The sequence below is a fragment of the Biomphalaria glabrata genome, chromosome 2 (assembly GCF_947242115.1).
Source record: "Biomphalaria glabrata chromosome 2, xgBioGlab47.1, whole genome shotgun sequence".
Classification (NCBI taxonomy): Eukaryota; Metazoa; Mollusca; class Gastropoda; family Planorbidae; genus Biomphalaria; species Biomphalaria glabrata.
Window position 1 is genome coordinate 38,283,690 of NC_074712.1, and position 27,761 is coordinate 38,311,450.

General features: G+C 36.5%; 1 protein-coding gene across 4 annotated transcripts in view; it reads right to left on the bottom strand.

Annotated features, from left to right (window-relative positions):
- LOC106054805 (sodium/calcium exchanger 3-like) overlaps positions 1-27,761 on the bottom strand; it is a 44,906-nt gene that overhangs the window by 11,260 nt on the left and 5,885 nt on the right. For 2 of the 4 annotated variants that reach the window (XM_056020400.1, XM_056020399.1), the window contains exons 1-3: positions 15,718-15,862; positions 3,783-4,071; positions 39-260 (exon numbers count right to left, since the gene is read on the bottom strand). In XM_056020400.1, the coding sequence (XP_055876375.1) occupies positions 39-260; positions 3,783-4,071; positions 15,718-15,776 (570 nt within the window). In that variant the 5' untranslated portion in view covers positions 15,777-15,862. Of the gene's footprint in view, positions 1-38; positions 261-3,782; positions 4,072-15,717; positions 15,863-27,761 lie in introns of those variants that run through there. The other 2 variants (XM_056020401.1, XM_056020402.1) reach the window with 1 other exon arrangement.

Sequence of the window (27,761 nt, forward strand, 5' to 3'; positions counted from 1 at the left end):
GAATTAATGTTTGCAATTATTAGAGTAATCCCACTTACTTTAACACTGGCTATTCTTCTGATTTCCCCATCAGGTATACAGTAGATACAGATGGCAGAAATGAAGAGAAGATTGAAAGCAGCAGAGCCAACAATAGTTCCAGGGCCAAGCTCTCCAGACTCCATATTGTTTCCAACTATTTCAATGACAGAAAGTAAAATCTCTGGGGCACTAGTTCCTAAAGCCATCAAACTAAGGTTAGCCACAGTGTCATTCCAAACCTGGGGACAGTATTTCCAAAATGGAAGTATTTTTTTATTTTAAGTGTAAATAAATTATAATAGTAATAACATAAGAAAAGTTTATCTGAAGGAAATGTAAAGGTTGTCCAAAAGAGATGTCAATTTTAAGGCTATCTAAAGACTATGTTTTGACTTTCTAAACAAATGACTAAGTAAATTATCTTAAGGTGTCAAGAAAGAATATTTGTGTTTTTATAAGTGTCACTTAAATATATATATATATATACTGATGAACTTCCCGCAGAAATATTTAAAATTGGTGGTGTCGCCCTGACCGAGACGCTAACAGACTTGTTCGCTCTAAGCTGGGAGAAGTGCATGGTCCCACCTGAACTTCGAGATTCCGTAATCATATCCCTATACAAAAAGGGTGACAAGTCTAACTGCTCCAACTATCGAGGCATTACACTTCTGTCAGTATCAGGAAAGATCTTTGCTCAAGTGTTGTTCGACAGACTAAACCAGTCTTTAGTGGACGAGGTCTTATCTGAAAGCCAATGTGGTTTCAGAGCCGGTAGAGGTACATCTGACATGATATTTGTTCTGCGACAACTACAAGAAAAATGCAAAGAGCAAAACCTAAACCTATACGCTGCCTTTGTGGACCTCACCAAGGCTTTCGACACGGTCAGTCGCGATGGTTTGTGGAGGATTTTGGCTAGGCTGGGATGCCCACCTATGTTCCTATCCATTCTCAAGCAGTTTCACGTGGGACAGAGAGGCCAGATCAGACACAATGGTGCCCTTTCTGATCACTTCCCAATAGAAAATGGCGTGAAGCAGGGCTGTGTACTTGCCCCTACTCTATTCGCTATCTTCTTTGGCGTAATGCTGGGTCAAATGAGGCAGCGATTGCATGAGGGCATCTACATCCGGTTTCCTTCTGACGGCAATGTGTTCAATCTCCGGCGTCTACTATTTCATACAAGAACAAAGGAGATGGTCATAACGGATGCTAGCTCACAATGAACATGACCTCCAGAACGCGGTAAACGAATTTGCATACGCTGCCGCCTCTTTAGGTCTATCTATAAACCTCGGGAAAAAAGTAGTCATGTTTCAGAAGTCACCCAATGAAACATACTCAGTCCCAAGGATTACAGCCCATTCACATATCTAGGTAGTTTAGTGTCAAATGACGCCTCACTTTCAAGGGAAGTTGATAACCGTCTGGCCAGGGCTAGTAGCGCTTTTGGACGCCTTCAGGCGAGAGTTTGGAACAACAAATCGCTCCGCCTGCCTACAAAAATCAATGTCTACCAGGCGGTGGTTCTCTTAACCCTTTTATATGGCTCTGAGACATGGACACTATATAAAAAACAACTAAGACTTTTGAGCGCTTTCACCAAAGATGCTTGCGCTTCATCATGGACATAAGGTGGCAGGACCGCACTACAAACAGAGATGTCCTTGCGAACGTCGGTATGGACAGTAAAGAGGGACATCTTATGGTCCAACAGTTACGCTGGGCAGGGCACGTATCCCGTATGAGAGACGAACGTATGCAAAAGGCAATCATTTTTGGTGAGCTAAAAGGTGGTCGACGTAGCAGAGGCGCCCCACGGAAACGCTTCAAAGACCAGCTTAGGCGTCAACTTTCTTTGGCTGACATATGTGAGCAGGTCAGGCAGGCGCGAGTGGGAGGACCTATTTTCTGCTCAACATTAAAATTTATCAACAGTAGGCAGATGTTTGCGCTACTGGGTGGGCTCAATCTGTGCACCTCGGTATGGTGACCAAGGGACTAGAGTCACCTAAGTAACCAGACAACTAACTATACTAACTTAACTAAATGAAAACAAGATAACAAACTTTAGTTTACGATAAATAAAACAAAAAGAAACTTTATTTACATACAAAAATAAATCAATAATAAAATATAATATATACACTAACTTGACTAATCACTACTACTGAACCCATCAACTAACTAAAACCATCTAAATCTACACCACTACAAACACTAACAAACTAACCAAACCAACTATCTAACTAAATCACTAATAAGACAACACTACAGAAACAAAATAACACTAGCTTCCCTAGAAATAGTAGAATTAGATCTAGATCTAGAATAGATCTACAGAAACAATAACAAAACTATTAATAGCAGAAACAAAATAACACTAGATTCCCTAGAATTAGAATAGATCTACAACAGCAGCTATTTCAGCAGAGTAATTGCAGCAGCTAAAAGCAGTAATATTCAGTAGCTAAAAGCAGCAGTTAAAAGCAGTTTAAAACAGCAGTAACAATAGAAGGCCGTCCCAGGTACAGAAATATAAAATAATTACACGACAGACCACAAAGATCTTCGGCTGTCACACAGACATACTATACTGACCACTGGTCAACTGTACACTGAACTGTTTTTAAGACAGCATGTAGTACATTACTTTTATAATATCCCGCACTAACCTATTTAAATATGCGGAAGTACAATTATAAAATCTGACACTAACCTATAAAAATAAAATATATAAAAATAGATCTAACCTATACAACAAAAATACATTTAAAACTAGCTCAGGGAGCGCAAGCTCACACATAGAAAAGAGCACCTGGCTGCATGCGGCATCGAAACGAGACAGCTAGAGGTCACTCACGAAGGCCGCGGGCTACACATTTGAGACCAAAAGAAAATCTGCTGCCGAGGACAAACGCAGACGACGAAAAGAAAATCTAAATCGACCATTCCATGCTCTAATAGCACTAGGGAAGAAGGAGTATTTGTACAAATTTGTCCACGCATGTGGGACGAGGAATGTGCGTTTATCTTTGTGTCTTTCTGAGTATTTTATTAAATTTGTTTTTGTATTTGAAGATTATGGTTCAATGTTTTATGTATAATTGCTACTTTAATTTTGAGTCTTCTGTCCTGAAGGCTTTCTAAATTTAGTGATTTTACTAAAGGTGATACTCTAGTCAAATGTGAATATTCGTTTGTTATGAATCTCACTGCTCTATTTTGTGTCTGTTCCAGTTTCTTAATGTTTTCTTGAGTTAAGTGGTCCCAAACAGAGGATGCATATTCTATTATTGGCCTAACCAAGGTTAAATAACATTTTTTTTAGTTTTATGTTCTTATTTGATTTATAGAAATTTCTTTTAATAAACCCTAATGCTTTGTTTGATTTTTTGATAGTTTCATCAATATGGGGATTCCATGACAGTTTTTCATTTATTATAACACCTATGTATTTTGCGTTTTTAGTCTGTGTTACTGGTTTACCATGAATAAGATAAGTGGAATTAATTTGTTTTAGTTTTTTTGTTACTCTTAATAACTAACATTTTTCTGGGTGGAAAGACATGCTCCAATTTGATTCCCATTTCTGTAATTCATCTAATTCTCTTTGTAAAATTTATGTATCTTGTGTTGTTTTTATTGTTCTTATATATTATGCAATCGTCTGCGAATAATCTGACTTTCGTTCCTGAACTAATGCGATTTAGTAAATCGTTTATGTAAATTAAAAATAGTAGTGGACCTAAGTTTACCTTAAGATCCACCTGTCTGTACCCATTTTCTGCTTCTGGATCCGAGATCCTTACTATCCTTGTCTTGCTTGTGATTCTTTCTATGGAAGCCATAAAAATATCTGCAACATATGCTACGCCCAGGAAGCACCAGAGTAACCCAAGCAGGTATAAGATGGCTCGAACATTGACAGACCAAGTGTATTCGTTGATGGCAGGCAGGAGGAGGTAACCCAAACTGCAAGTGTAGTTGTTGATATCAAACACCGGAGTGTTGCCAAGAGAACTGTTGCCACTCATGGCAGGCAATCTGAAGAAATAACAAACATACAGTATACAATCTGAGTAAAAGCATGCAATATACAGACAATGTGAAGAAATAACAAACATACAGTATACAATCTGAGTAAAAGCATGCAATATACAGACAATGTGAAGAAATAACAATCATAAAATTATGATTTCTCCCTTATTTTTTAATTATTTTTTTTTTAATCCTTTTAATTGCCTTATAAGCAGCGAGGCCTGTTGACTGTTAAAAGAGGCTGCTAACAATGAGGATGGCAGCTAACAATGTGGACGCGGCTGCCTGGCCGTGTGATATGCACTTCGGACAGTTGTCATGATGGTATTGAGGTCAAATCCTACCTGTTTCCATTCCCCGCTTTCCTGCAGGAGGTTTGACTTAGGGACGGAAAAATTTGGCTACTGACATTTAAAGGGACAGTAAGGAACACAAAATAACAATTAATTATCTGAGTCTAATCTCATTAATTCACAAATGTTTTTATTTATTTTTATAAATAAAGAATCTCTATGGAGATTGCAGAATTGCCGATAATAGCTGCTTAAATACACCAACTAAATAGTTAAGATTGGCTATTTAGATTGTAGACTGCATGCATTCAAGCAAACTGTATGCCGATCTATGAACTAAGTTCATTCTATTAGGCTTATTGATAACAAATAATATTAATAATAAAACAACTCATGTTATTAATATTCAGTTTCTGTCCTTTTCATCACATTATTCTAATGTAATATTAAACTGTATCGCGAAATAAAAAAAAAGGGGGACACGGTGTGCAGACGTATTAGCAAACGAGAAACCAATTCGCAGGGGAGGCAAATGTGTAAATGCGTAATGAGTTTTTGCTCTTACTACCAGCAGCTTCCCATGCTGGGGAAACTAAACGGACGATTGTACCTAGTGATCTTTGGAACTTACTCTGAAAGGAGATCTATATAATATTGCATTAAAAAAAATTGTGAACATCTATAGGCATGACTTAATGATGGTTTATGCCCACCAAATAGATCAATAAGCTAAGACACGCCAGAGAAGGCAGAGGTGAGGGAAAGGATATCTTCTTAAAGAACATTTTGTTTGATGTAACACAAATAACACCGTAAGCTTAATACTGAGATTCATGCAACTGTTGTTTTTTTCAATACTTGCGTTTTCTTTATATAGGTCATGTCAACACTGCGTATTAAAAGCATTAGAATATTTTTGGTAAGTGGGACAGTAGAGGGAAAAAAAAGGTCCTACATTTTGTTTGCTTAAAGAACCTAGTCTGCAGTTAAAAACATAGATCTCTTCCTAGTTAGTGGATTTCAAGAGCATTCAATGCAAAAGGTAAAGGACGTCTGCCATACTATGGAATGTCCTATTTGTGAACATTATGTTATAGGCCTATACTAAATCATAGGTCGTACTCTCATCACTAACTAAAACAGCGATTTTGAAGTAGAAATAAAATGACTTTTAAACACAAAGCATTAGTGTTGATAAAAAGTACACCAAATGATGGCTGTGGCGGTCAGTTGATGAAAATACTGTCTGCCCACGTAATCCGTACTTTGTCAATGGAAAAATACAAGACCAATCGTTATAGTAAGTCTGAACACTGACCAGCGACGTACAGACCTGTGACGTGGCAACGAGCTATTGGTCTCCACTGCCCACAGGTCAGTGTTCAGGCTTTCTATGACGATTGGTCTCGATCTTTACGCGACACTGGTTCGAATGTTGAAACATGAAATTACAAGAAAAACATTGATAAGTACTTTTATTGGCTACAACAGACAATACTTTCTTTATAAAATTAATAGATCGATCATTTTTCTCTTTATAACTAACGATTGTTGTTAGATTTAAAAAAAAAAGGAGCATTTTTTACCCCGCCCCATCTTCTGAGATTGATTGAGATCTAGGTCTTTTTCAAAACAAGTAGCATCTCCCAGTGGCCTTTTTATTGCCAATACTTGCACTGACTTATTTAACATTTTATTTGCGAGTACACAAGGGAATTAAGTGGATGTTACTCCCCCCCCCTTTTTTTTTTTCCCTTTCGATATTTATCATAATTTGAAATTCCTAATTGTATCACACTTTTCCAGCTCAAAGTGTCCTTCGGGGGCAAGCGAGATGCCCCAAATAATGTTGTGAAACCACGTAGCTCAAACAGCCATAGCAATAAGGACGTTTTGTGTGTTTAGAGAAATATGTTTAGGACTTGAAGTTTTTTGTAAACAGAGATGTGTTTGAATCTTGGTGTTCAATGTAAAAAGTAAAATATTTAATAGTGTTTATTTCCACAAAGTATGGTAATGCGATGCTAAATAAATGTCACTGTAACACGGGCTCCTGCTTTACATAAACATTAAAAAGTAAAAGGCGAAGCATCCTCTACGTGGTTTCACTACCACGCTGAACACAGCCATGATGTAAGGCAAGTTCACCGGCTCCCAGGGACATGGATTTGAGGGAAATTCCTGCTTCAATATATAAATCATAGTTAATCGTGGCTATGACAGATTCGTCGTTTGTATCTCACGAGTGTCCTATCCATGTTGTTTGTTTCTCCAAATGCTTAACACTGGGGAAAAATGAAACCGCCTGGCTAGTCCAGTCCTACGAGATCGATGAGCTAACGGCAGAATGATAGTGGAAATGTCACGGAACATGCAAGCCAAGATGAGGTATTTATTACAACACTAACCTAAATTGATGTTGACTTCATGGATGTGTCATAGACGCAGTCAGGGCTAGTCCAGGAAGTGAAACTGTTAAGGCACATACTAGTGAAGCACACGAAAACCCGCAGGACAGTTGGAGCATATTTCTTCTGTTTCTATAAGCATTGTTTTTTTTTTTTTTTTTTTTTTGGGGGGGGGGGTGAAGGGCAATGTATGGCCAAGACAATGATCAAGATTGGGCTAGCAGCGTGAAAAGTAGAAAGTAGAGAGAGAGTGTTCTGAGATTCTGTTTTGTTGTGGAAAGTAGAGAGAGTGTTCTGAGATTCTGTTTTGTTGTGGAAAGTAGAGAGAGTGTTCTGAGATTCTGTTTTGTTGTGGGAAGTAGAGAGAGTGTTCTGAGATTCTGTTTTGTTGTGGGAAGTAGAGATAGTGTTCTGAGATTCTGTTTTGTTGTGGAAAGTAGAGAGAGTGTTCTGAGATTCTGTTTTGTTGTGGGAAGTAGAGAGAGTGTTCTGAGATTCTGTTTTGTTGTGGGAAGTAGAGAGAGTGTTCTGAGATTCTGTTTTGTTGTAGAAAGTAGAGAGAGTGTTCTGAGATTCTGTTTTGTTGTGGGAAGTAGAGAGAGTGTTCTGAGATTCTGTTTTGTTGTAGAAAGTAGAAAGTAGAGAGAGTGTTCTGAGATTCTGTTTTGTTGTGGGAAGTAGAGAGAGTGTTCTGAGATTCTGTTTTGTTGTGGGAAGTAGAGAGAGTGTTCTGAGATTCTGTTTTGTTGTGGAAAGTAGAAAGTAGAGAGAGTGTTCTGAGATTCTGTTTTGTTGTGGAAAGTAGAAAGTAGAGAGAGTGTTCTGAGATTCTGTTTTGTTGTGGAAAGTAGGCCTACGAGCGGCTAAACCAACATATCAATCGAAAATCATGACAATGTTCAGTAATGGCGTGTAACCTACTTTCCTACAACATGAAGTGAGCTTAGTTCTCATGAAGTTGTTCTGCACTTCTCTTACATTAGCATCTGGTGGAATGCTACAATGTTTGGCTCATAGTAAAACAAGGATTTGGCTGCATACCAACAGAAGTGGGTACGTTCGTACATTAGTTGGAAAGTTAAACAGATTTCGGAGAGGTAGAGAGAGAGAGAGAGATTTGGAGAGGGAGGGAGAGAGAGAGAGACAGAGAATGAGATAGAGAAATAAGAAATAGAAATATATAGACTGAAGTGTTTTTGTCAAAGTAAATGGTATGTGTTCATCTCAATGTCAAAAGAAAACTAGGAGCCAACTAACAGATAGATTGCGATGTATACATGTTTAACTTGAAAGTATATATTCGGTTCATATGAGCTTGTGTCATTTATTCATTAAGTTACTTACCTTGCAAATAATTTCAATTTTGGTATGTTATTAGGTAGGCCTATTCATTTTGAACATACTTCAGTTCTGTGGGAGTGCGCACCTATCAAACAACCTAATTATCCAATCAGGACGTTTTGTTCGTTAGGCCGTTTTGGCGCTAAATGTTGTAGACAATTATTTTATGTTTATTGAATTATGCTTTTCATAAGTTTTGCCTGTGTATTTGTCTTCTTATTGTATATTTTTTGTGTAGAACCCCCTCCACACACACACACACACACCTTTTTTCCTGTTTGTTTTAGATTTAGAAAATAAAGATTTGTTAGACCAAAAGCCACTTCGTTGTCTTAGCGAGTACCGTTAATATGTTACATAAAATGGGGCGTCGAGCTTTAAACGGTCTGCAGGCCAAATTATTACAACCTACAAACAATTATTCAACTAAATAATCATTTCATGTATTAGACAAATTGACCAAATGATGAATAGCAAAATGAAACCCCGTTTTTTAAAGTGATTCCATTATTACAAAGGCTAATACCTATGTTAGGGCACCACCCTGATTAACAAAGGATATGTAACTATTTTAGATATTATTACAATAATGTTTTGTGAACATAATAATAAAATGAGTTAACATTATGTGCCGTGTGGAAACAGGTAAATTGCTGACAGCATATGCATTGCCAGATACATTTAGGTTAAACTAGGCTATATTTTTGTTTCAATAAGTCAGATGTGTAATTATGACTGTTAGTAATCAAAATAGTGTTCATTGGGGAACGTGGTCTTGGTAGCTAACATAGGACCATACAAATGACAACAAGAACTATGAGCAGTTATTAACAGCAATCAACTAATAATTAACTCAACGAGTCAAGCCACTTAGCCATTAGCCTACCTAGTCGAGTCAGCAGAAATGTGAAAGAAAAATAGTCTCACTGCATAACTAACTTTTCTTTTTAAATCTATTACAATTTTCATCATGAATTATTTTCTAAATGTTACTCTTTAAATATATAAAAGAAATTAGGTTTCTTGACTGTTACTAAGTTTTCAGATACATGACTGGAAACTAGGATGACATAATCCACCTAATTCTAATGGGTACCTTACAGACGTTAGGGAAGGTCAAGGTGGTTGATCGTTGTGCTGGCAACTTAACACTCCAGTTAACCGTCAGCCATATAAACAGATATGCATCATCTCCCTCCCCCCATTAGATCGCAAGGTCTGAAAGGGATACCTCTATCTTACTAGAACTAGAATCTGGAGTAACCTAAACGATGGATTTCCAAAAAACTTTGATTATGACCCTTAGTAAATATTTACGGCCATGAAAAACGAAAATTAAATAGGAAACACTGACATATATAAACACCGACATATAAACATGCACGAGTTTTTAAAAAGGGACTCCATTAGCCTAAACAAAGCCTTCTAAACTTTTAACTTTTTTTTTTTAGACTGAAGAAGGAACTGTGAGATAAAAGAGTCTGGAAGACAGAATCGTAAACTGTGCATTGATACAAACCACAGGTCATGATTGAATCATTACCTGGGGGCATAAAGTGCTTGGAGTTAATCGTTTAGTTTCGTGTCTTCTACCCCTTGGATTTTAAATATAAGTTGTTGGAGGAGATCGACTCTTACAATTCAAAGTAAAAATCTAAACAAATTCTTTGAATAAAAACGAAATCTAATTTAATGGTACAAGATGACTTGAACAACAACAACAACAACAAACATTAAATCCTGCCATTGAAAGAGGTTCTAACTAAGGCAAGGGACAGAGGGAAATGGAGAAGGATGGTCGACGAATCTGGCATGGTGCCCCAATGGTCCAACAGGTAAAGGTAAAAATCTGTATCTGAAAAAAACAACATGGAATCTGTATTTGTTAAAAAAAAAAGCTGGACGTTTTGAAGAGCAGGCCTACGATCAGAAATATAGAACAAATACAGGAAGGCGATTTCTTTCCTGCAGCACGCTAATCACACCCTAATTAGTAGGCCTAGTTACGAAATGAACAAAAGGAATTTACTGTCATGTTGGCATATATAGGCCTAATCATAATATTAACATATGCTATACTGTACTGGTTTTAATAATGTAATAGTACACATCAAAGAGATGATCAGGCAACATTGTGTGTGTGTGTGTGTCTTTTGCTTTTTCAAACGTAACATATAGTGAAGATGTAAGAATGTTTGCTCATGTGAGAGAAAGGGAGGGGAGAAAGAGTGGTAGTCTAAGAATGAGTATGGAAGAAGAGGGAGAGAAATGATTCTGTGAGTCACAAATAGGTACTTTCTATTTTTCAATGGGTTCTAGTACATTGCATTGCAGACGAAGTCGTCGTTTCTAAGTGTGTAGCAAGTCAATCTAGTAAATATCTTTATTCTTTAGATCAGTGATGCTCAGCCTAATTCAACTTGCGGGCCATTTTTATTTCCGGCACTCGTGTCGAGGAACACATGACCGAAAATGTACTTAACGAAATGAAATTGACCTAAACGAATTTTAATAGAAACCAGTGGATCTAATACTTGCATTAATTAATAGGACATTAACAGGATATAAACTGACTTCATTTCTCTCTTAAAATGTGAGCAACATTGTAACTAGCTTTACCATTAATAGGACATTAACAGGATATAAACTGACTTCATTTCTCTCTTAAAATGTGAGCAACATTGTAACTAGCGTTACCAACGACTCATTTTCTTGTCTCTTTTTGGTCAATATTCATATCGATCCTCTAATTTCTAGGCGCAGTTTAACAACTTTTTATTCGCGGCTCAAACCAAGAATGACGTCATTTTTGTTTTATAAAGCCGTATATATGTTGTTGTTTTTAAAACAGCTACAATTTACAAAACAAAATACGCTGGTTTATTATCATGTTCCAACACAAAATAATTAAAGATCCGTTCAATTTTCCTGGTATGATTCTAAATTCAGAGTCAACTTGTAGTTTCTTCGGCTCTCTCATTTCATAAACCTACAAATTTTAAATGGCCTGGAACCAATTGATCAGAGAAAAAGTCAGGAACCTAACGTGGGTAAAGATACATTTATCAACCTATTCTACTCTTTGTGCAGACGTTTCGGCGGGCCGGATTAAACCACATCGCGGGCTGGATCTGGCCCGCGGGCCCGTATTCTGGGCATCACTGCTTTAGATAGTCTACATTCAGATAAAACAGAAAAGAAATCAGGTAAAGTGTCTAGATCTATGTGCTAACAAGCAATGGAGAAGCCAGACTTTGAGAATTAAACCTGTTTCTTTGGTATACATAAGCAAGTTAGTTCACTTAGTCAACCTGCTCCTCCACATAGTGGGATACTTGATGGCCAAGACTTGGATTAGTAGCCTATTGATGTCAAGTCTGATTTATATTTCAATAAAAGCCAAACCCACGCTCGTTTTCAGAATAAGGTAAGCGAGTAAATAACAAAAAAACAACAACATTTAGACCAACACAAATAAAAAGAACATGTACACTAAACGTGGAACTATTTGCAATATTTTTACATGTATTATAAGACCCGAAAAAAAATTGTTTAAACAACAGACCTATGTATCATAAATATATAGGTCTGTGCTTTAAACAGAAACTTGTTATTTTCGTTTCGCATTCTAGATCCATCTGTTAGTCTCTCACTTTAATGTTTTATGTCAAGAAGGCGAAAGTAAACAGTGTCTTTCTTTTGATCGGTATGTCATTAGCATCCAAAACGACTACAAATAAGCCTAACCCTAACCTAGGTATCTTCATTGTTTCAAGTTGCCTATCTTAAGATTGCAGTGCCTTTCGATACAACTTTGACATCGTGACACGTATATCGTAACTATTTGGTAAAGTTATTGGAGATGTTCAAGTCTAACTCTAAATGTCAAGGACGCTAAATTGACCCTCAGTGTTGCCAACTAAATAAAAAAGAAAACTTCTGAAATTCTTGGTGTTTTCTTTTATGAATACACTAGCCTATAATTATATAATACACAGTTATATCCGTGTGTCCAATATATTTTATTTTATAAGCCCGAAAAAGCAGACATAGGCCTACTGGCCAAAGATGGAAGAATGAACAAACAAATGAAAATCTCTCTCTACCCAGAAAAAAGGATGAAAATAATGGAGTGTAGAATAAATGAGATTGGACCAGCTCACATCCCAATTACAAGAAAAAGGACGCCTATTACAAGCTATTTCGACATGACCAACGCACAATTTTTCGACTCAGAACCGGAAACAACAGAATGAGACAACAGATGTTCCGGAAGCTTAAAGTCGGGACGAGCGAAACCTGCCCTTGTGGAGCATCACCAGAGAATGCTGACCATGTCCTTCAAAGCTGCATACTATATCAAGAGGCCCGAACAAGACTCTGGCCCCAAAACCCTCCTATAGAACAAAACCTATACAGAGAACTGCCTGATCTGTAAACCACTGCGCGGTTCATCTCAGATATAGGATTACTGATCTGAACCTCCGACATGTAAAATGAGAACGAAGAAGAAGATAAGCTCGAAGATAATTTGTAATAACTTACAAATAAATTTCTATATCTAGGTCTAGTTTTTAAAGGCCGCGGCATACACATTTGAGGCCAAAAGAAAATCCACTGTCACAGACGTAGACGAGGAAAAGAAAATCTAAACCGGCCAAGACGGACAATGTTTATGCTGTTCTGGCTTTGTCAAAGCATGTAGGTCGCAGCTGGGGCTGCGTATTCGCGTCGCTGGTATGTCTTCTGATTTTTCAGATAAGTCTTAATGTAGGCCTGTAGAGATCAGAACTATTACTTGTAGCTAAACAGCATAAATTGTTGATGTCATTTTTTTTAATTGTGTAAATGATATACAAGATCTACATAGTTTATATCTAGATCTAATTCTAATTATTGACAACATTATTAAACCAAACTTAACATTCCTGAGAAGTTTTCGTTTGAACCATTTGATCTTCCTATCAACTCTGATTTATTACCGCTAGAGTTAGTTGCCCATTTGTTTTTTAATTACGTTTTGAGTTGTGCCCCTTTCATAATAATAAGGCTTGTCTTCGAGTCCGAAGATTAATGAGGAATGGAGTATATTTCCCGTGACTTTATAGATCTATATTCTACCCCGAATGGAAAATGGAAACAAATACTTAGTCGATAATGATCATACAACAGACACACACACACACACATATATATATATATATTGTTATGTATGTAACTTTTTTCAAGATATAAAAGGAGTCGCCCCGAAACTAGGAAATCGATATTTTCTGTCTTACTTAGACACAAAGATAAAGGTACATTCCTCGATCCATATGCTTGGACAAATGTGTACAAATGCTTCCTATTCTATAGTGCTGTTAGAGCATGGAATGGGTTGCCTGAGCCAGCCAGGAAAACCAGTGACTTGGCAGAATTTAAGTCATTGGTTAATATGCATGACTAGATGCATGACGATAAGGATGTAATCATCTTCCTTTGTGAGGCAACGACTGTATTTTATCAGATAAGAAAAGAAATTATCTGTAGTTTTCAAAGTTTTGAAATAATACAATACCATTTTGCGGATTTTAAATGGAATGGGCTATTATTAATATTAATCACAGAACTATACATTTACACAAATCTATGATATAAAGCCATTTCCTGTTATTTTTCATTAAGACAATGCTCGGAAATCCTAGATCGTTTGATTTTAATCATCTTATGCACGGGCGTAGCCAGGATTTTTTTTCGGGGAGGGTTTTGGAATCCCCCCCGGCGGAAATTTTGTATATATGTGTGTGTGTGTGTGTGTGTGTGTACATAATTAATCTTTATTACATTCTGACCCTTTCGGAAGACGTTTATTGTTTATTGTAGACTCCCCGCCCTTGCTAGCAAGGGGGTCTTGGGGAGTTCGCAGCGCTCCCCCAGCACGGGGCTAAGCCCCGCCGCCAAGCACTATTTCTGGTATTGAAAGCCAACAAAATGCATATTCTGAGGTATCTACAGTGCATTATCTTGCTATTAAAAAGTTTTATTTCAAAAACCTAATGTGCTCTTCTTACTGACTTAGACCCTATCGCGCCATTCAGCGCATTTTCCGGCAAGCTGTTTCCGCAACTCTTATTTTGCGTAATTCATTTTGTGTGAGAACATGTCCCGCAAAACCTCATGCGACGCTCTGTCACAACCTTACTAAGGATTCGACTCCCAGTTCGGCATATGATTTCTTTGATTTAGACCCGATCTCTATGACTGACTCCTAAAATCTGTCTTAGCCATCTTTGTTGAGACATTAAATGATTTTCAATTTCGGCAGAAGACTATTCACACTTTATTAATGGAGCCCAAGCCACTGTTAGAAATTTGTAACCTTTCTTGACTACGCTCTTGGAATTACATGCCTGTATTTCGCTTTAGATTTTATATCGAAAAGGAAAGTTTTTTCGTCAAATTATCTGTTGAGGGGTTTTAAACTAAGAAATCTCTGGAGTTTTTTTGTTTTGTTTTTAATTCAAAACCCCATTTAGCTACGATCTTAGAATTTGGTGACTGTAGTTTGCTTTAAAATAATATTGAAGAGAGAGGTTTTCAACTCTAAACGCTCTGTATGGGAATTTTAAACTCAAAACAATCTGGAGGGGTTTTAAACTTTAAAGAAAAAGCCATCTGGAGGAGGGGGATTTAAACTCAAAACCTATTTGGCTACGCTCATAGATTTTATAGTGTGTAATTTGCTTTTTTTTTATATTGAAGAGGTACTTTTAAGCTTCAAACCCCAACTGGAGGGGGGGGGGTTAAACTCAAAACCCCTTTGGCTACGCTCATAGAATTTTGAGTGTGTAATTTGCTTTTTTTATATTGAAGATGGGGTTTATCGTAAATTTTGGAGGGGGGTTTAAAATCAAAATCTTCTTCAACTGTGCTGTTGGAATTTGGGGATTGTTTTTTGCATTTTTTTTTGTTTTGTTTTATAGAAGAGGGGGATTTAACTGCAAAAACCTCTGGTAGGGGATTTAAAATTCAAAACCCTCTGTAGGGGTTTTTTAAACTCAAAGCCCCCTGGTAGAGGGATTTGTATCTCAAAACCCCCTGATAGGGTTTTTTAAAATCTCAAAAACCCCTGGTAGGGGGATTTAAACTCAAACCCCCTGGTAGAAGGTTTTTAACTCAAAACTGCCTCGGCTGTGCTGTGGTAAGTGATGATTTAGTATTAAAATCTCACCTAAAATAAACAAAATGAAAGCAAAAATCAGTCACTTAATTCCGTTCCCACCCCCCCTGGGGGGGATTTCATTTCGGGGGGGGGGGGGGTTGAACCCCAAGAACCCCCCCCCCTGGCTACGCCCATGATCTTATGATTGTACATTTAAATAGATCGATTACATAGGTCCTTGTAATCTAGTTTAACTAGATTATGTATATAAAAGTATGAATATAATAATAATTATGAGACGAGAGTGCTTATATATTTTCATGTTCAATTACTCGGATTACTCTGTAGATCTAGATATAGATCTAGAATCTAGTACTAGATCTAGATCTAGAATCTAGTACTAGATTTAATATCTAGATCTAAACATTAAGTTAGGGTTGAAAAAAAAAGCTTCTTTACAAAACAACACCTTGTTTCAGCCTTTTTTTGAAGCTTTTCACATTTTTCTGTAGTGTTAGGGAGCTCCATCTCCAGTCTTGATACAATATATATATCTATCTATATAGATCTGTGGCCTAAACTCTAATGAATCCTCTTCCTTTAGTACGAGTTTATCCTGTGCTAGAAATGGAAGAGCTCGTGGGAAAATTGGATTCTGTGGTGCTAAAGAGTGCACAAATATTCTCGCATAGTTTTTAAAAGGAAAAGCTTGTTCAACACGTCCTTTGTGTTGTACATCGACTGCACCAAAATGCTTACTATTTATAGTTTTTTATCCCGCCATGTATGAGAATCTCCAATGTCTATACACTTCAAACTCTCCATCTAATAGAAGTAGACTAGATTTAGAATAGCAATGATGGATTGTGAAACAAAGAAAGAAAATTAATTACTGTGTACTATGAGGTAGCCTTGTGGTGGAATCCATTATAACCCATAGTACCTAGTTTATATTTAGACAAGTCCACCCTGTACGTTAAAGCAAACAGACCATCTGGTCAATTTCTTGCTCAGCCTGTGGGTCTATACACCTGAGATTCAAAGGTCGAAACATGGAGACTTCATCAAACAGGGACGTTCAGATGTATGTTTAACTTGCACTTGAGTTTCTGTTTCTAGTTTAGTAATAGTTGATGTGTTCCAAACAAAAACACAATTCCTTGTTATATGCTTTAGACTTTAGATGAATTAAACCTTTTTTCTCCTTGAAAGAAAAAAAAAAGGTATGAAACATAATACAAGCAAGCTAGCTATCCCTTTGTCTGTTGGACCGTTGGGGCACTATGCAAGATTCGAGGACCGTCCTACTCAATTCCTCTCTGTCTTTTGCTTAGTTAGAACCTCTTTCCATTCTTTTATGTTGTCTTCCCATCGCTTTCTGTCTGCCTCTTCTTCTTTTTCCTGGTACTGTTCCCTGAAGGAAGGTCTTTGCGAGCCCCGAGGATCTTGTAATATGTCCATAATACAAAGTAAAATACAATTACCTAGCACTGCATTATGCTTATATCGTACTATGAGCATTAGCAACAGAGTAATAACTAACTTTTAGACCTTGTAGGCCCAACAGGGTTGACGTGGAAAGAACAGATGAAGAGCGATCAGATTTGCTGGCATCCAAATCAATGGCGAGATAACTCAGTGTCATCTGCTACACACATCAGAAGGAACTTAAAAGAGTCAAGGGTTTCAAATCTTATTATACATATTACAGACGGTACTTCAAAACAGAAGATAATTACGCCCTACGCATTTCATGTGTCAATCTAATCATGCAGGTTAATCAGTGACTTAAACTCTGCTAAGTCGTTGGTTTTCCTGGCTAATTCAGGCAAGCCATTCCATTCTCTAATGGCACTAGGGAAGAAGCATCACTTTTACGAATTTGTCCTAGCACATGGAATAAGAAATATGCCTCTCTCTGTGAGTCATTTATTACTATTTTATTTGGTTTTCATTTTTGTATTTGTAAAAATATGGTTCAGTGTTTCAGTATTATTGTTAATATTCTACTTATTCTTCTTTCCTGAAGTGTCTCTAAATTTTGTAATCAAATTAGAATATTCGTTTGTTATAAATCTCACTGCTTTATTTTGCATTTGTTCAAGTTTCTCTTTGTTTTCTTGAGTTGAGGGACCCCAAACAGAGGATGCATATACTAATATTGGCCTAACTAGGGTTAAATAGCAATACCTAAAAGCTTTCAAATAAGATTAGGGTCTAGAGTAGTCTAGACCTGAGCCTCTTGCAGTTTACCGATATATCGTACTTCCTGCACTTAAGTGACGTCATCCAGCATCACGGTACAAACGAGGATCACATTGTGTAGAATCATTGTAGAATCATATAACAATGACCACATTATGAGGTATCATAAAAATGTCCACATTGAGTAGAATCATATAACAATGACCACATTATGAGGTATCATAACAATGGCCACATTGCGAAGCATCATATAACAATGACCACATTATGAGGTATCATAACAATGACCACATTGAGTAGAATCATATAACAATGACCACATTATGAGGTATCATAACAATGACCACATTGAGTAGAATCATATAACAATGACCACATTATGAGGTATCATAACAATGGCCACATTGCGAAGCATCATATAACAATGACCACCTTGTGTAGCATCATATAACAATGACCTCATTGTGTAGTCATACAACAACGACAACATTGTCTACCAACACCAACGCATACCGTACAACTAAGATTGAGATATATATGTAGCGAGAGGGAGAGAACTGTTGGGTGTGATTATTGATCATTTAGCTTTACTGTAATATAATCCAAGTGGTTTCTCCTTACGTTTCTACAAGAAAAATGTTTTGTAGGTCGGTGCTATAATAAATATCATGTTCAAACGGACTTTTTAATGATTATTTGCCTATTGGAGATTTTGACAATAGATTTTCGATTCTAAACATTGCAAATGAAATTGATTTTACAACAATGAAAAGTTCACACAATTTCTCACACACCTTTTGAAATACACAACCTAGGACCTAGGACCACTTCCTTCTGTACACCGGATACTTCTACGCCAAAGATGAAAATCTCCACTATAAAAAGAGTTCCAAGAAGACCCACAATTCAGCTAGGCTGATACCGTCCATGATGTAGGGCAACAAAGCCAATGTGTTTATCCACCAAGATAACTCTGCTATTAACAAATTGTCAGGAGCTTGGGGTAAACTGATCTTTGTTTGATAAATATGTGGCCGTGACGTGTCAAACTCGGCTTAATGACTTAATGTTTTACTGACAAGAGCCCAGTGTCCCAAATGTAGCTCAAGTACCTTTTATGCATTATCATGTCACCGATGACGTCATTGTGGATGACCAACCCAGGTCGAAAGATAACGATTCTTGCCACGTCTAGAAGAGAATTCAATCTGGAGGCGCTTGGGGAAATTAGTGACTGAAAAGTATTCAATCTCATACTATCTCCATCCCCCAACCAAGGCATTACGTGTTTGACCACAGAATGGATTCTTCTGTTTCTTCTTTGATCTCAACCACACAATGAATTCTTCTGTTTCTTCTTTGATCTCAACCACACAATGAATTCTTCTGTTTCTTCTTTGATCTCAACCACACAATGCTTTCTTCTGTTTCTTCTTTGATCTCAACCACACAATGAATTCTTCTGTTTCTTCTTTGATCTCAACCACACAATGCGTTCTTCTGTTTCTTCTTTGATCTCAACCACACAATGCTTTCTTCTGTTTCTTCTTTGATCTCAACCACACAATGCGTCCTTCTGTTTCCTCTTTGATCTCAACCACACAATGCGTTCTTCTGTTTCCTCTTTGATCTCAACCACACAATGCGTTCTTCTGTTTCTTCTTTGATCTCAACCACACAATGCGTCCTTCTGTTTCCTCTTTGATCTCAACCACACAATGCGTCCTTCTGTTTCCTCTTTGATCTCAACCACACAATGCGTTCTTCTGTTTCTTCTTTAATCTCAACCACACAATGCTTTCTTCTGTTTCTTCTTTGATCTCAACCACACAATGCGTTCTTCTGTTTCTTCTTTGATCTCAACTACACAATGTATTCTTCTGTTTCTTCTTTGATCTCAACCACACAATGTATTCTTCTGTTTCTTCTTTGATCTCAACCACACAATGAATTCTTCTGTTTCTTCTTTGATCTCAACCACACAATGAATTCTTCTGTTTCTTCTTTGATCTCAACCACACAATGCTTTCTTCTGTTTCTTCTTTGATCTCAACCACACAATGAATTCTTCTGTTTCTTCTTTAATCTCAACCACACAATGCGTTCTTCTGTTTCTTCTTTGATCTCAACCACACAATGAATTCTTCTGTTTCTTCTTTGATCTCAACCACACAATGAATTCTTCTGTTTCTTCTTTGATCTCAACCACACAATGCGTTCTTCTGTTTCTTCTTTAATCTCAACCACACAATGCGTTCTTCTGTTTCTTCTTTGATCTCAACCACACAATGCATTCTTCTGTTTCTTCTTTGATCTCAACCACACAATGCGTTCTTCTGTTTCTTCTTTGATCTCAACCACACAATGAATTCTTCTGTTTCTTCTTTGATCTCAACCACACAATGAATTCCTCTGTTTCTTCTTTGATCTCAACCACACAATGAATTCTTCTGTTTCTTCTTTGATCTCAACCACACAATGCATTCTTCTGTTTCTTCTTTGATCTCAACCACACAATGAATTCTTCTGTTTCTTCTTTGATCTCAACCACACAATGAATTCTTCTGTTTCTTCTTTGATCTCAACCACACAATGAATTCTTCTGTTTCTTCTTTGATCTCAACCACACAATGCTTTCTTCTGTTTCTTCTTTGATCTCAACCACACAATGCATTCTTCTGTTTCTTCTTTAATCTCAACCACACAATGCTTTCTTCTGTTTCTTCTTTGATCTCAACCACACAATGCTTTCTTCTGTTTCTTCTTTGATCTCAACCACACAATGCGTTCTTCTGTTTCTTCTTTGATCTCAACCACACAATGCATTCTTCTGTTTCTTCTTTGATCTCAACCACACAATGCGTCCTTCTGTTTCCTCTTTGATCTCAACCACACAATGCGTTCTTCTGTTTCTTCTTTAATCTCAACCACACAATGCGTTCTTCTGTTTCTTCTTTGATCTCAACCACACAATGCTTTCTTCTGTTTCTTCTTTGATCTCAACCACACAATGCGTCCTTCTGTTTCCTCTTTGATCTCAACCACACAATGCGTCCTTCTGTTTCTTCTTTGATCTCAACCACACAATGGTTTCTTCTGTTTCTTCTTTGATCTCAACCACACAATGCATTCTTCTGTTTCTTCTTTAATCTCAACCACACAATGCTTTCTTCTGTTTCTTCTTTGATCTCAACCACACAATGGTTTCTTCTGTTTCTTCTTTGATCTCAACCACACAATGCATTCTTCTGTTTCTTCTTTAATCTCAACCACACAATGCTTTCTTCTGTTTCTTCTTTAATCTCAACCACACAATGGTTTCTTCTGTTTCTTCTTTGATCTCAACCACACAATGCATTCTTCTGTTTCTTCTTTAATCTCAACCACACAATGCTTTCTTCTGTTTCTTCTTTGATCTCAACCACACAATGCATTCTTCTGTTTCTTCTTTAATCTCAACCACACAATGCTTTCTTCTGTTTCTTCTTTGATCTCAACCACACAATGCATTCTTCTGTTTCTTCTTTGATCTCAACCACACAATGCGTTCTTCTGTTTCTTCTTTGATCTCAACCACACAATGCGTTCTTCTGTTTCTTCTTTAATCTCAACCACACAATGCGTTCTTCTGTTTCTTCTTTGATCTCAACCACACAATGTATTCTTCTGTTTCTTCTTTAATCTCAACCACACAATGTATTCTTCTGTTTCTTCTTTGATCTCAACCACACAATGCGTTCTTCTGTTTCTTCTTTGATCTCAACCACACAATGCATTCTTCTGTTTCTTCTTTGATCTCAACCACACAATGAATTCTTCTGTTTCTTCTTTGATCTCAACCACACAATGCATTCTTCTGTTTCTTCTTTGATCTCAACCACACAATGAATTCTTCTGTTTCTTCTTTGATCTCAACCACACAATGGTTTCTTCTGTTTCTTCTTTGATCTCAACCACACAATGCATTCTTCTGTTTCCTCTTTGATCTCAACCACACAATGCATTCTTCTGTTTCTTCTTTGATCTCAACCACACAATGCATTCTTCTGTTTCTTCTTTGATCTCAACCACACAATGCGTCCTTCTGTTTCCTCTTTGATCTCAACCACACAATGCGTTCTTCTGTTTCCTCTTTGATCTCAACCACACAATGCGTTCTTCTGTTTCTTCTTTGATCTCAACCACACAATGCATTCTTCTGTTTCTTCTTTGATCTCAACCACACAATGCATTCTTCTGTTTCTTCTTTGATCTCAACCACACAATGCGTTCTTCTGTTTCTTCTTTGATCTCAACCACACAATGCGTTCTTCTGTTTCTTCTTTGATCTCAACCACACAATGCATTCTTCTGTTTCTACTTTGATCTCAACCACACAATGCGTCCTTCTGTTTCCTCTTTGATCTCAACCACACAATGCGTTCTTCTGTTTCTTCTTTAATCTCAACCACACAATGCGTTCTTCTGTTTCTTCTTTGATCTCAACCACACAATGTATTCTTCTGTTTCTTCTTTAATCTCAACCACACAATGTATTCTTCTGTTTCTTCTTTGATCTCAACCACACAATGCGTTCTTCTGTTTCTTCTTTGATCTCAACCACACAATGCATTCTTCTGTTTCTTCTTTGATCTCAACCACACAATGAATTATTCTGTTTCTTCTTTGATCTCAACCACACAATGCATTCTTCTGTTTCTTCTTTGATCTCAACCACACAATGAATTCTTCTGTTTCTTCTTTGATCTCAACCACACAATGGTTTCTTCTGTTTCTTCTTTGATCTCAACCACACAATGCATTCTTCTGTTTCCTCTTTGATCTCAACCACACAATGCGTTCTTCTGTTTCTTCTTTAATCTCAACCACACAATGCGTTCTTCTGTTTCTTCTTTGATCTCAACCACACAATGTATTCTTCTGTTTCTTCTTTGATCTCAACCACACAATGTATTCTTCTGTTTCTTCTTTAATCTCAACCACACAATGTATTCTTCTGTTTCTTCTTTGATCTCAACCACACAATGCTTTCTTCTGTTTCTTCTTTGATCTCAACCACACAATGGATTCTTCTGTTTCTTCTTTGATCTCAACCACACAATGAATTCTTCTGTTTCTTCTTTGATCTCAACCACACAATGCTTTCTTCTGTTTCTTCTTTGATCTCAACCACACAATGAATTCTTCTGTTTCTTCTTTGATCTCAACCACACAATGCTTTCTTCTGTTTCTTCTTTGATCTCAACCACACAATGGATTCTTCTGTTTCTTTACTCGCTCTCAACCACACAATGAATTCATTTGTTTCTTTTTCTTCTCATAAAATAAGAATTTGAAAGTTTCTGGTAATTTCTTTTTTTTAATTTCATGAGGAATTGATTTAAAAAAACAATAACATCGAAGCAACTCCCCGCCACACACACAGACACATCAAACTTGACAAGAGCTAAAGATGCCACAGATCTACCAATTTGTTTTCGTTACAACACTCGTGCATAAGAAATGGAGTCAGCAGACGACACGGCTAAACGATTACAACGGAATGTTGCTATTGGGAATAGATGGAAGGACGAATGATAGCACAGTTAGCCTGTCGTTTGGTCAACTTTTTAGTATGATTAGGTCAGTGAACATTACTAGTAATTTGCAAAATCTTTAGAGATCTAACAGTATCATTGATCTACGAGGCAATGGTAAGTTACATTGGAAGACAAAATAGCTTTATTGATCTGAGAGGTAGCAGTTTGGTACATTGGATCGGAAAAGAAAAGTCTCAACTTAAAGAAGAAAAGTTGATACTATTACTGGCCAGAGAATGTGTGTTGTACTTATTAAAAGCATCGGGCTGCCAATCTAAAAATTAACTATTGGTAAATAATTGTTTTGTTTTGGTATCTCGAACAAGGGAAAGAAGTTGTACTTAACTGAAATGGTGGTATAGATGAATTGTTCGTCGTCTGAGTCTTAGTTAACATAACATGAAAAATTGGTCGAGACTATAGAAACAATCGTCCATGTCCATAAGCTCTCCACTAGCAGAGTGGCTACCGTGTTGGCTTTAGAAGCCTGAGAAAGCTTGTGCCATGAGTTCGAATTCAGGTCGTTCCCTTTTTTTTTTTTTCAATGCTTTTTTATTGTTAGTCTTGAGAGTCTAGATTTATTACTCTTCTTTTTGAAAATGACGAGACAGTGGCGTAGCTAGGGTACTTCCCTGTACGTTAGTTCCTCATCATGTCCTCAAAAAAACTGTTTTAAAACAGTGAAAAATAAATTGTGAATTCATTATTTAAGCATTGCTATTTCGCAAAGAATCGATTTTACAAAAAGATAATACAAGTGAATCTCACGTGCTTTCTCCCCGGCAAACTATCGATAATTATTATGATGTCAGTTTTTTTTCCACTAGATCTTGTTCAATAGACGAAGTTGACAAATTAGTGAGTCGCAAATTCGTCATCGTTGATCTTAAGTATCATTCTTCATCAAAGTAAGTTTATAAAAACTTCGCTTGCTTGCCACACCTACCACAATAGTATAAAAAAAAATGCAAATCAAGAAGGCAATATTTGGGAACTGAAGTTTTTTGTTTTTTTTTATAAAACTCTAAAGCTCAATAGATTCTTGTTTTGGAAGTTCGGAGACTTCTGGAGAAACTGCGACAATTAGTTGAAGCCTTCCAGCTAAAATTCGTTTTTGTTTATGTCGCTGGGAGAACCATCGAGATTGATTTACACCTGAGAATTCAATAAAAGCGACTAAATTTCATATTTATCATGACGTTATTCTTATGGGGTTATTATTTCATGAACAATACGGTCCAAGGAAGGTATTTCCATCAGTAGCTTTTTCTTGTGTGTTGATAGAAAATCTATCTTCATCATTTGTTTTTGCCTGGCAATTTTTTCTTATGGCTAATTCATCTTTGAGACTCTGCATGACAATGTACCATAAAATTTTGATCCAGATTTTAGATGTTAATGTACTATTGACAATAATCGACAAATATTTGCTTTTAAAACTTTCTGTTGTTTTTTTTTCCTGAGCGCTTAAATTACAATAAATTCTTTTCTTTTTGTTGGGACATGTACGTATTCGGTCTCTCAGGAATGGATCGTACTTGGATAGGCTTGGCCACTTTACAAGGGGGTTTGAGTTCTAATCCCGACTCTAGCAGGGTTGTGGTTGCTGAGCGGTTGGAAAACCTTCTTCCAGATACACCCTCACTGGTTGACAAAAGAGATTAGACCATTGCTAATAAGTAATTTAAAAACAACACCACCATTATAAACTTGACCATCACCAGTGCATTGAACAATGAAGTAACAACATGAAAGGCTTCAAAAAGAGGGTGTAAAAGTGCATTGCCTTCAGAGATTTAAACAAATCTGGTAAAATTTGATTCAAGCCGGTCTACAGCTTACATTTCATTTAATTTAAGAAAGAATATTGGACATAACAAAGTACAAAAACAAATAAATGTATTCCTTTTTTATTTGTGTAATTACAATGTGTAGTTTTACTGAGAAAGTTTTTCTTCAGTTTGATGCCCCCCACCCACCTCTTGATGCCCTTGTGCCCGCACCACCCACACATTGCTAACTGCGCCACTGGCACTAGATCTAGGTCAATATTCAAAACATGGACTAGGTTTTACAAAAATAAAGTTTCAATCATAGACATTATATATGGGAAAGGACCAATGGCGAACGCTTTTGTGCCAGTTTTTAGTTTAGAATTTATAACTCCGCAATGGCTAAACTTATTTAAAAAATGAAAACATCTGCGGAATCCTCAGCTATTGGGCGATAAAACTAAATTTGACTCTTTGTTCCAAATCAGCTATTAAATTTATAATTCAAGTCAACTTACGGTAGGGGTCGGACCTAATCAGCGAACGCAATTTTCGCGGGAGTCATAATGAGCGAAAGGCCGTAAAAAATAGCGAAATAGCATGTTAAAATATAGAAAATTATGCTTCAATTAATTCTATCATTTAACTTCTTCCATGAAGCATTATAACTATTGTCCTCCTTGTTGCATTAGGCCTAATTTTTTTTTTCACTTTTCTTGTGCTCCACATCTCCTTTCTCTGCTTGGAACTGATGTCTATATATAGCCTACGAAACTTGCGATCAAATATTTTTAAAAGAAAGAACTACAAAATTCTATCTCGCCTCCTCCCTATAGGCTAGTCCACGTCGTTTTACTCTCCATTTCATAAAATCTCGTTACTGCGACTATTTTTCTTTAGAACACATGTTCAGTGCACTTAATCACCATCAACTCGATCTCCCCCCCCCACACACACACACATATACACACACGCGCGCTGATTGACCCAAAGGCAGATCCCGAATGCGATGAATTGATGATATATGGGAGGCAGATCTACAATAGCTTGGGTTTCGGGCATGGAGACGAAAGGCTCAGGAGAGATCTTGTAATTTTATACATGTATATTATATGATAATTCTTATATTTATTACTAAATATATAGTTCGCATTTTTTCCGCTCCCGAGATCGAATATTTTCTCCTGGAAAACTTGGAAATCTCCTGAAATCCTAATCTCAGAATGGTGGGGGAACCCTGTGAAAATGAATTCTGATCTTTTAAACATTTATACACATATAAATATCATTAATTAGTAACAAGAGGTTAACCAGCCAGTTAAAAAAAGGAGGACGGCAAAACAGAGGTCACCCCCACCCCCGTATAAGCTGTATAGGCCTAAGCGCTGTTAAGATCAATTGAAGCGTCATTTCACCCTCACTGCCACAGAGGAAAGTAACTGCCAGCATATGACCTCTGAGAGACTGTTGGAGAGCTGCGAGTCAAACATTTTAGACGGAAAGAAAATGCGTGAAAATATGCTGGTCGTAACTGGGCGTAGTCATGTGAAACACGTACTGCACTCATCCTTAATCTTCGAAATCGAAGACATTGGGTTAAGGTTAAAAATTGGCCTATTATTTTAATATTTCAGTTTACAAACAATAACAATAGATAAGACAAAAAGAAAAACAGATTAAATCAGTCATTAAGTTATAATTAAATGGCTTTTAAAGCTTATTATAGGGGCTTTCACTGAATAGGTTTTCAGTTAAAAGGGTCATTTTAAGCGAACACCCCATAATATATTTTTTTCAACGGAATAAATAGCCTTAGCTATTATAGTTAACTATTTCCTCACCTATTTACAAGTACAATATGCAAATCTTTTTCGGCCAATGTCCATTGGTGCTTTAAAATCGCCTTAAGTTCGGACCTATTCTCGTTTATCCGGAAACGTGTTGAGAATGAAATTTCCATACATGTCAACTTTGACCTTCAGCTATGCTTTATTTTATGAGGGAAAACGAAAGTGAATATGTGGGAAATGTAGAAAAATGGAGTCTTTGTAATATAATTTTATTAGTTCTGCAGTTACTTTTGAAATAAATAAGAATGGATAAAAATTACCGGGAGGTGTTCGCTTTATATGCCATTTCGCTGATGGGCCTTTCCTAAAAAATTCTATATATAGAGTGGACGATAAAGTAAAAATTATTATGGGAAATATTTGGGAAAAGATAAGTTCGTATGAGTTATACAGCAGTTATGAGCAGTGTAAAATTAAAAGTAGGCCTATTTATAGTTGTTTTTTTCAGCCATAACCTATATAGGCCTACCCCTAGAATTCTAGATTTTATATATGCCATGTTTTTTTGGTTTTTTTTTACTATTAAATTTACATAATTAAAATAATTATAAATAGTTTTAAATACTAGAGATTTAGATCTAGTCTATATAAATACTATAGTAAAAAAAATACTACTTACTGCTTGTACTATACTACTATAGCCTACTATACTATAAACTATAATTGTAATCTGTATAGTCTAGTCTATAGTCTATAGTTAGTATATAAATAGTCTAGGACTAGATTGTCGCTAGATTTGACTAGATCTATTATTCTATAATCTATTATAATCTATACTTATACTAGATCTAGTCTATAGCCTGCATGCATATATGTTAGACTGACTAGTTTAATAGTTAGTAGTAAAAAGTATGATAAGTATTAGACCTAGTTATTACAAATATTAGTCATAAATATTTATTAGATTTAGATCTATCAATATTAAATTAGTCACAGTCACAGTGATACTGAATTATTCTGACTTACTGAAACTGAAAGTTACTGTATATAATATTCAATTTTTTTTTCAACCTTTAGAATTTATCCTTGGCCTATCGTACTAGGAACATTAGAGCTCGTTCTGCTCATTTTCTTTGACTTTTTTGACTAAACACTAATTCTAACAAT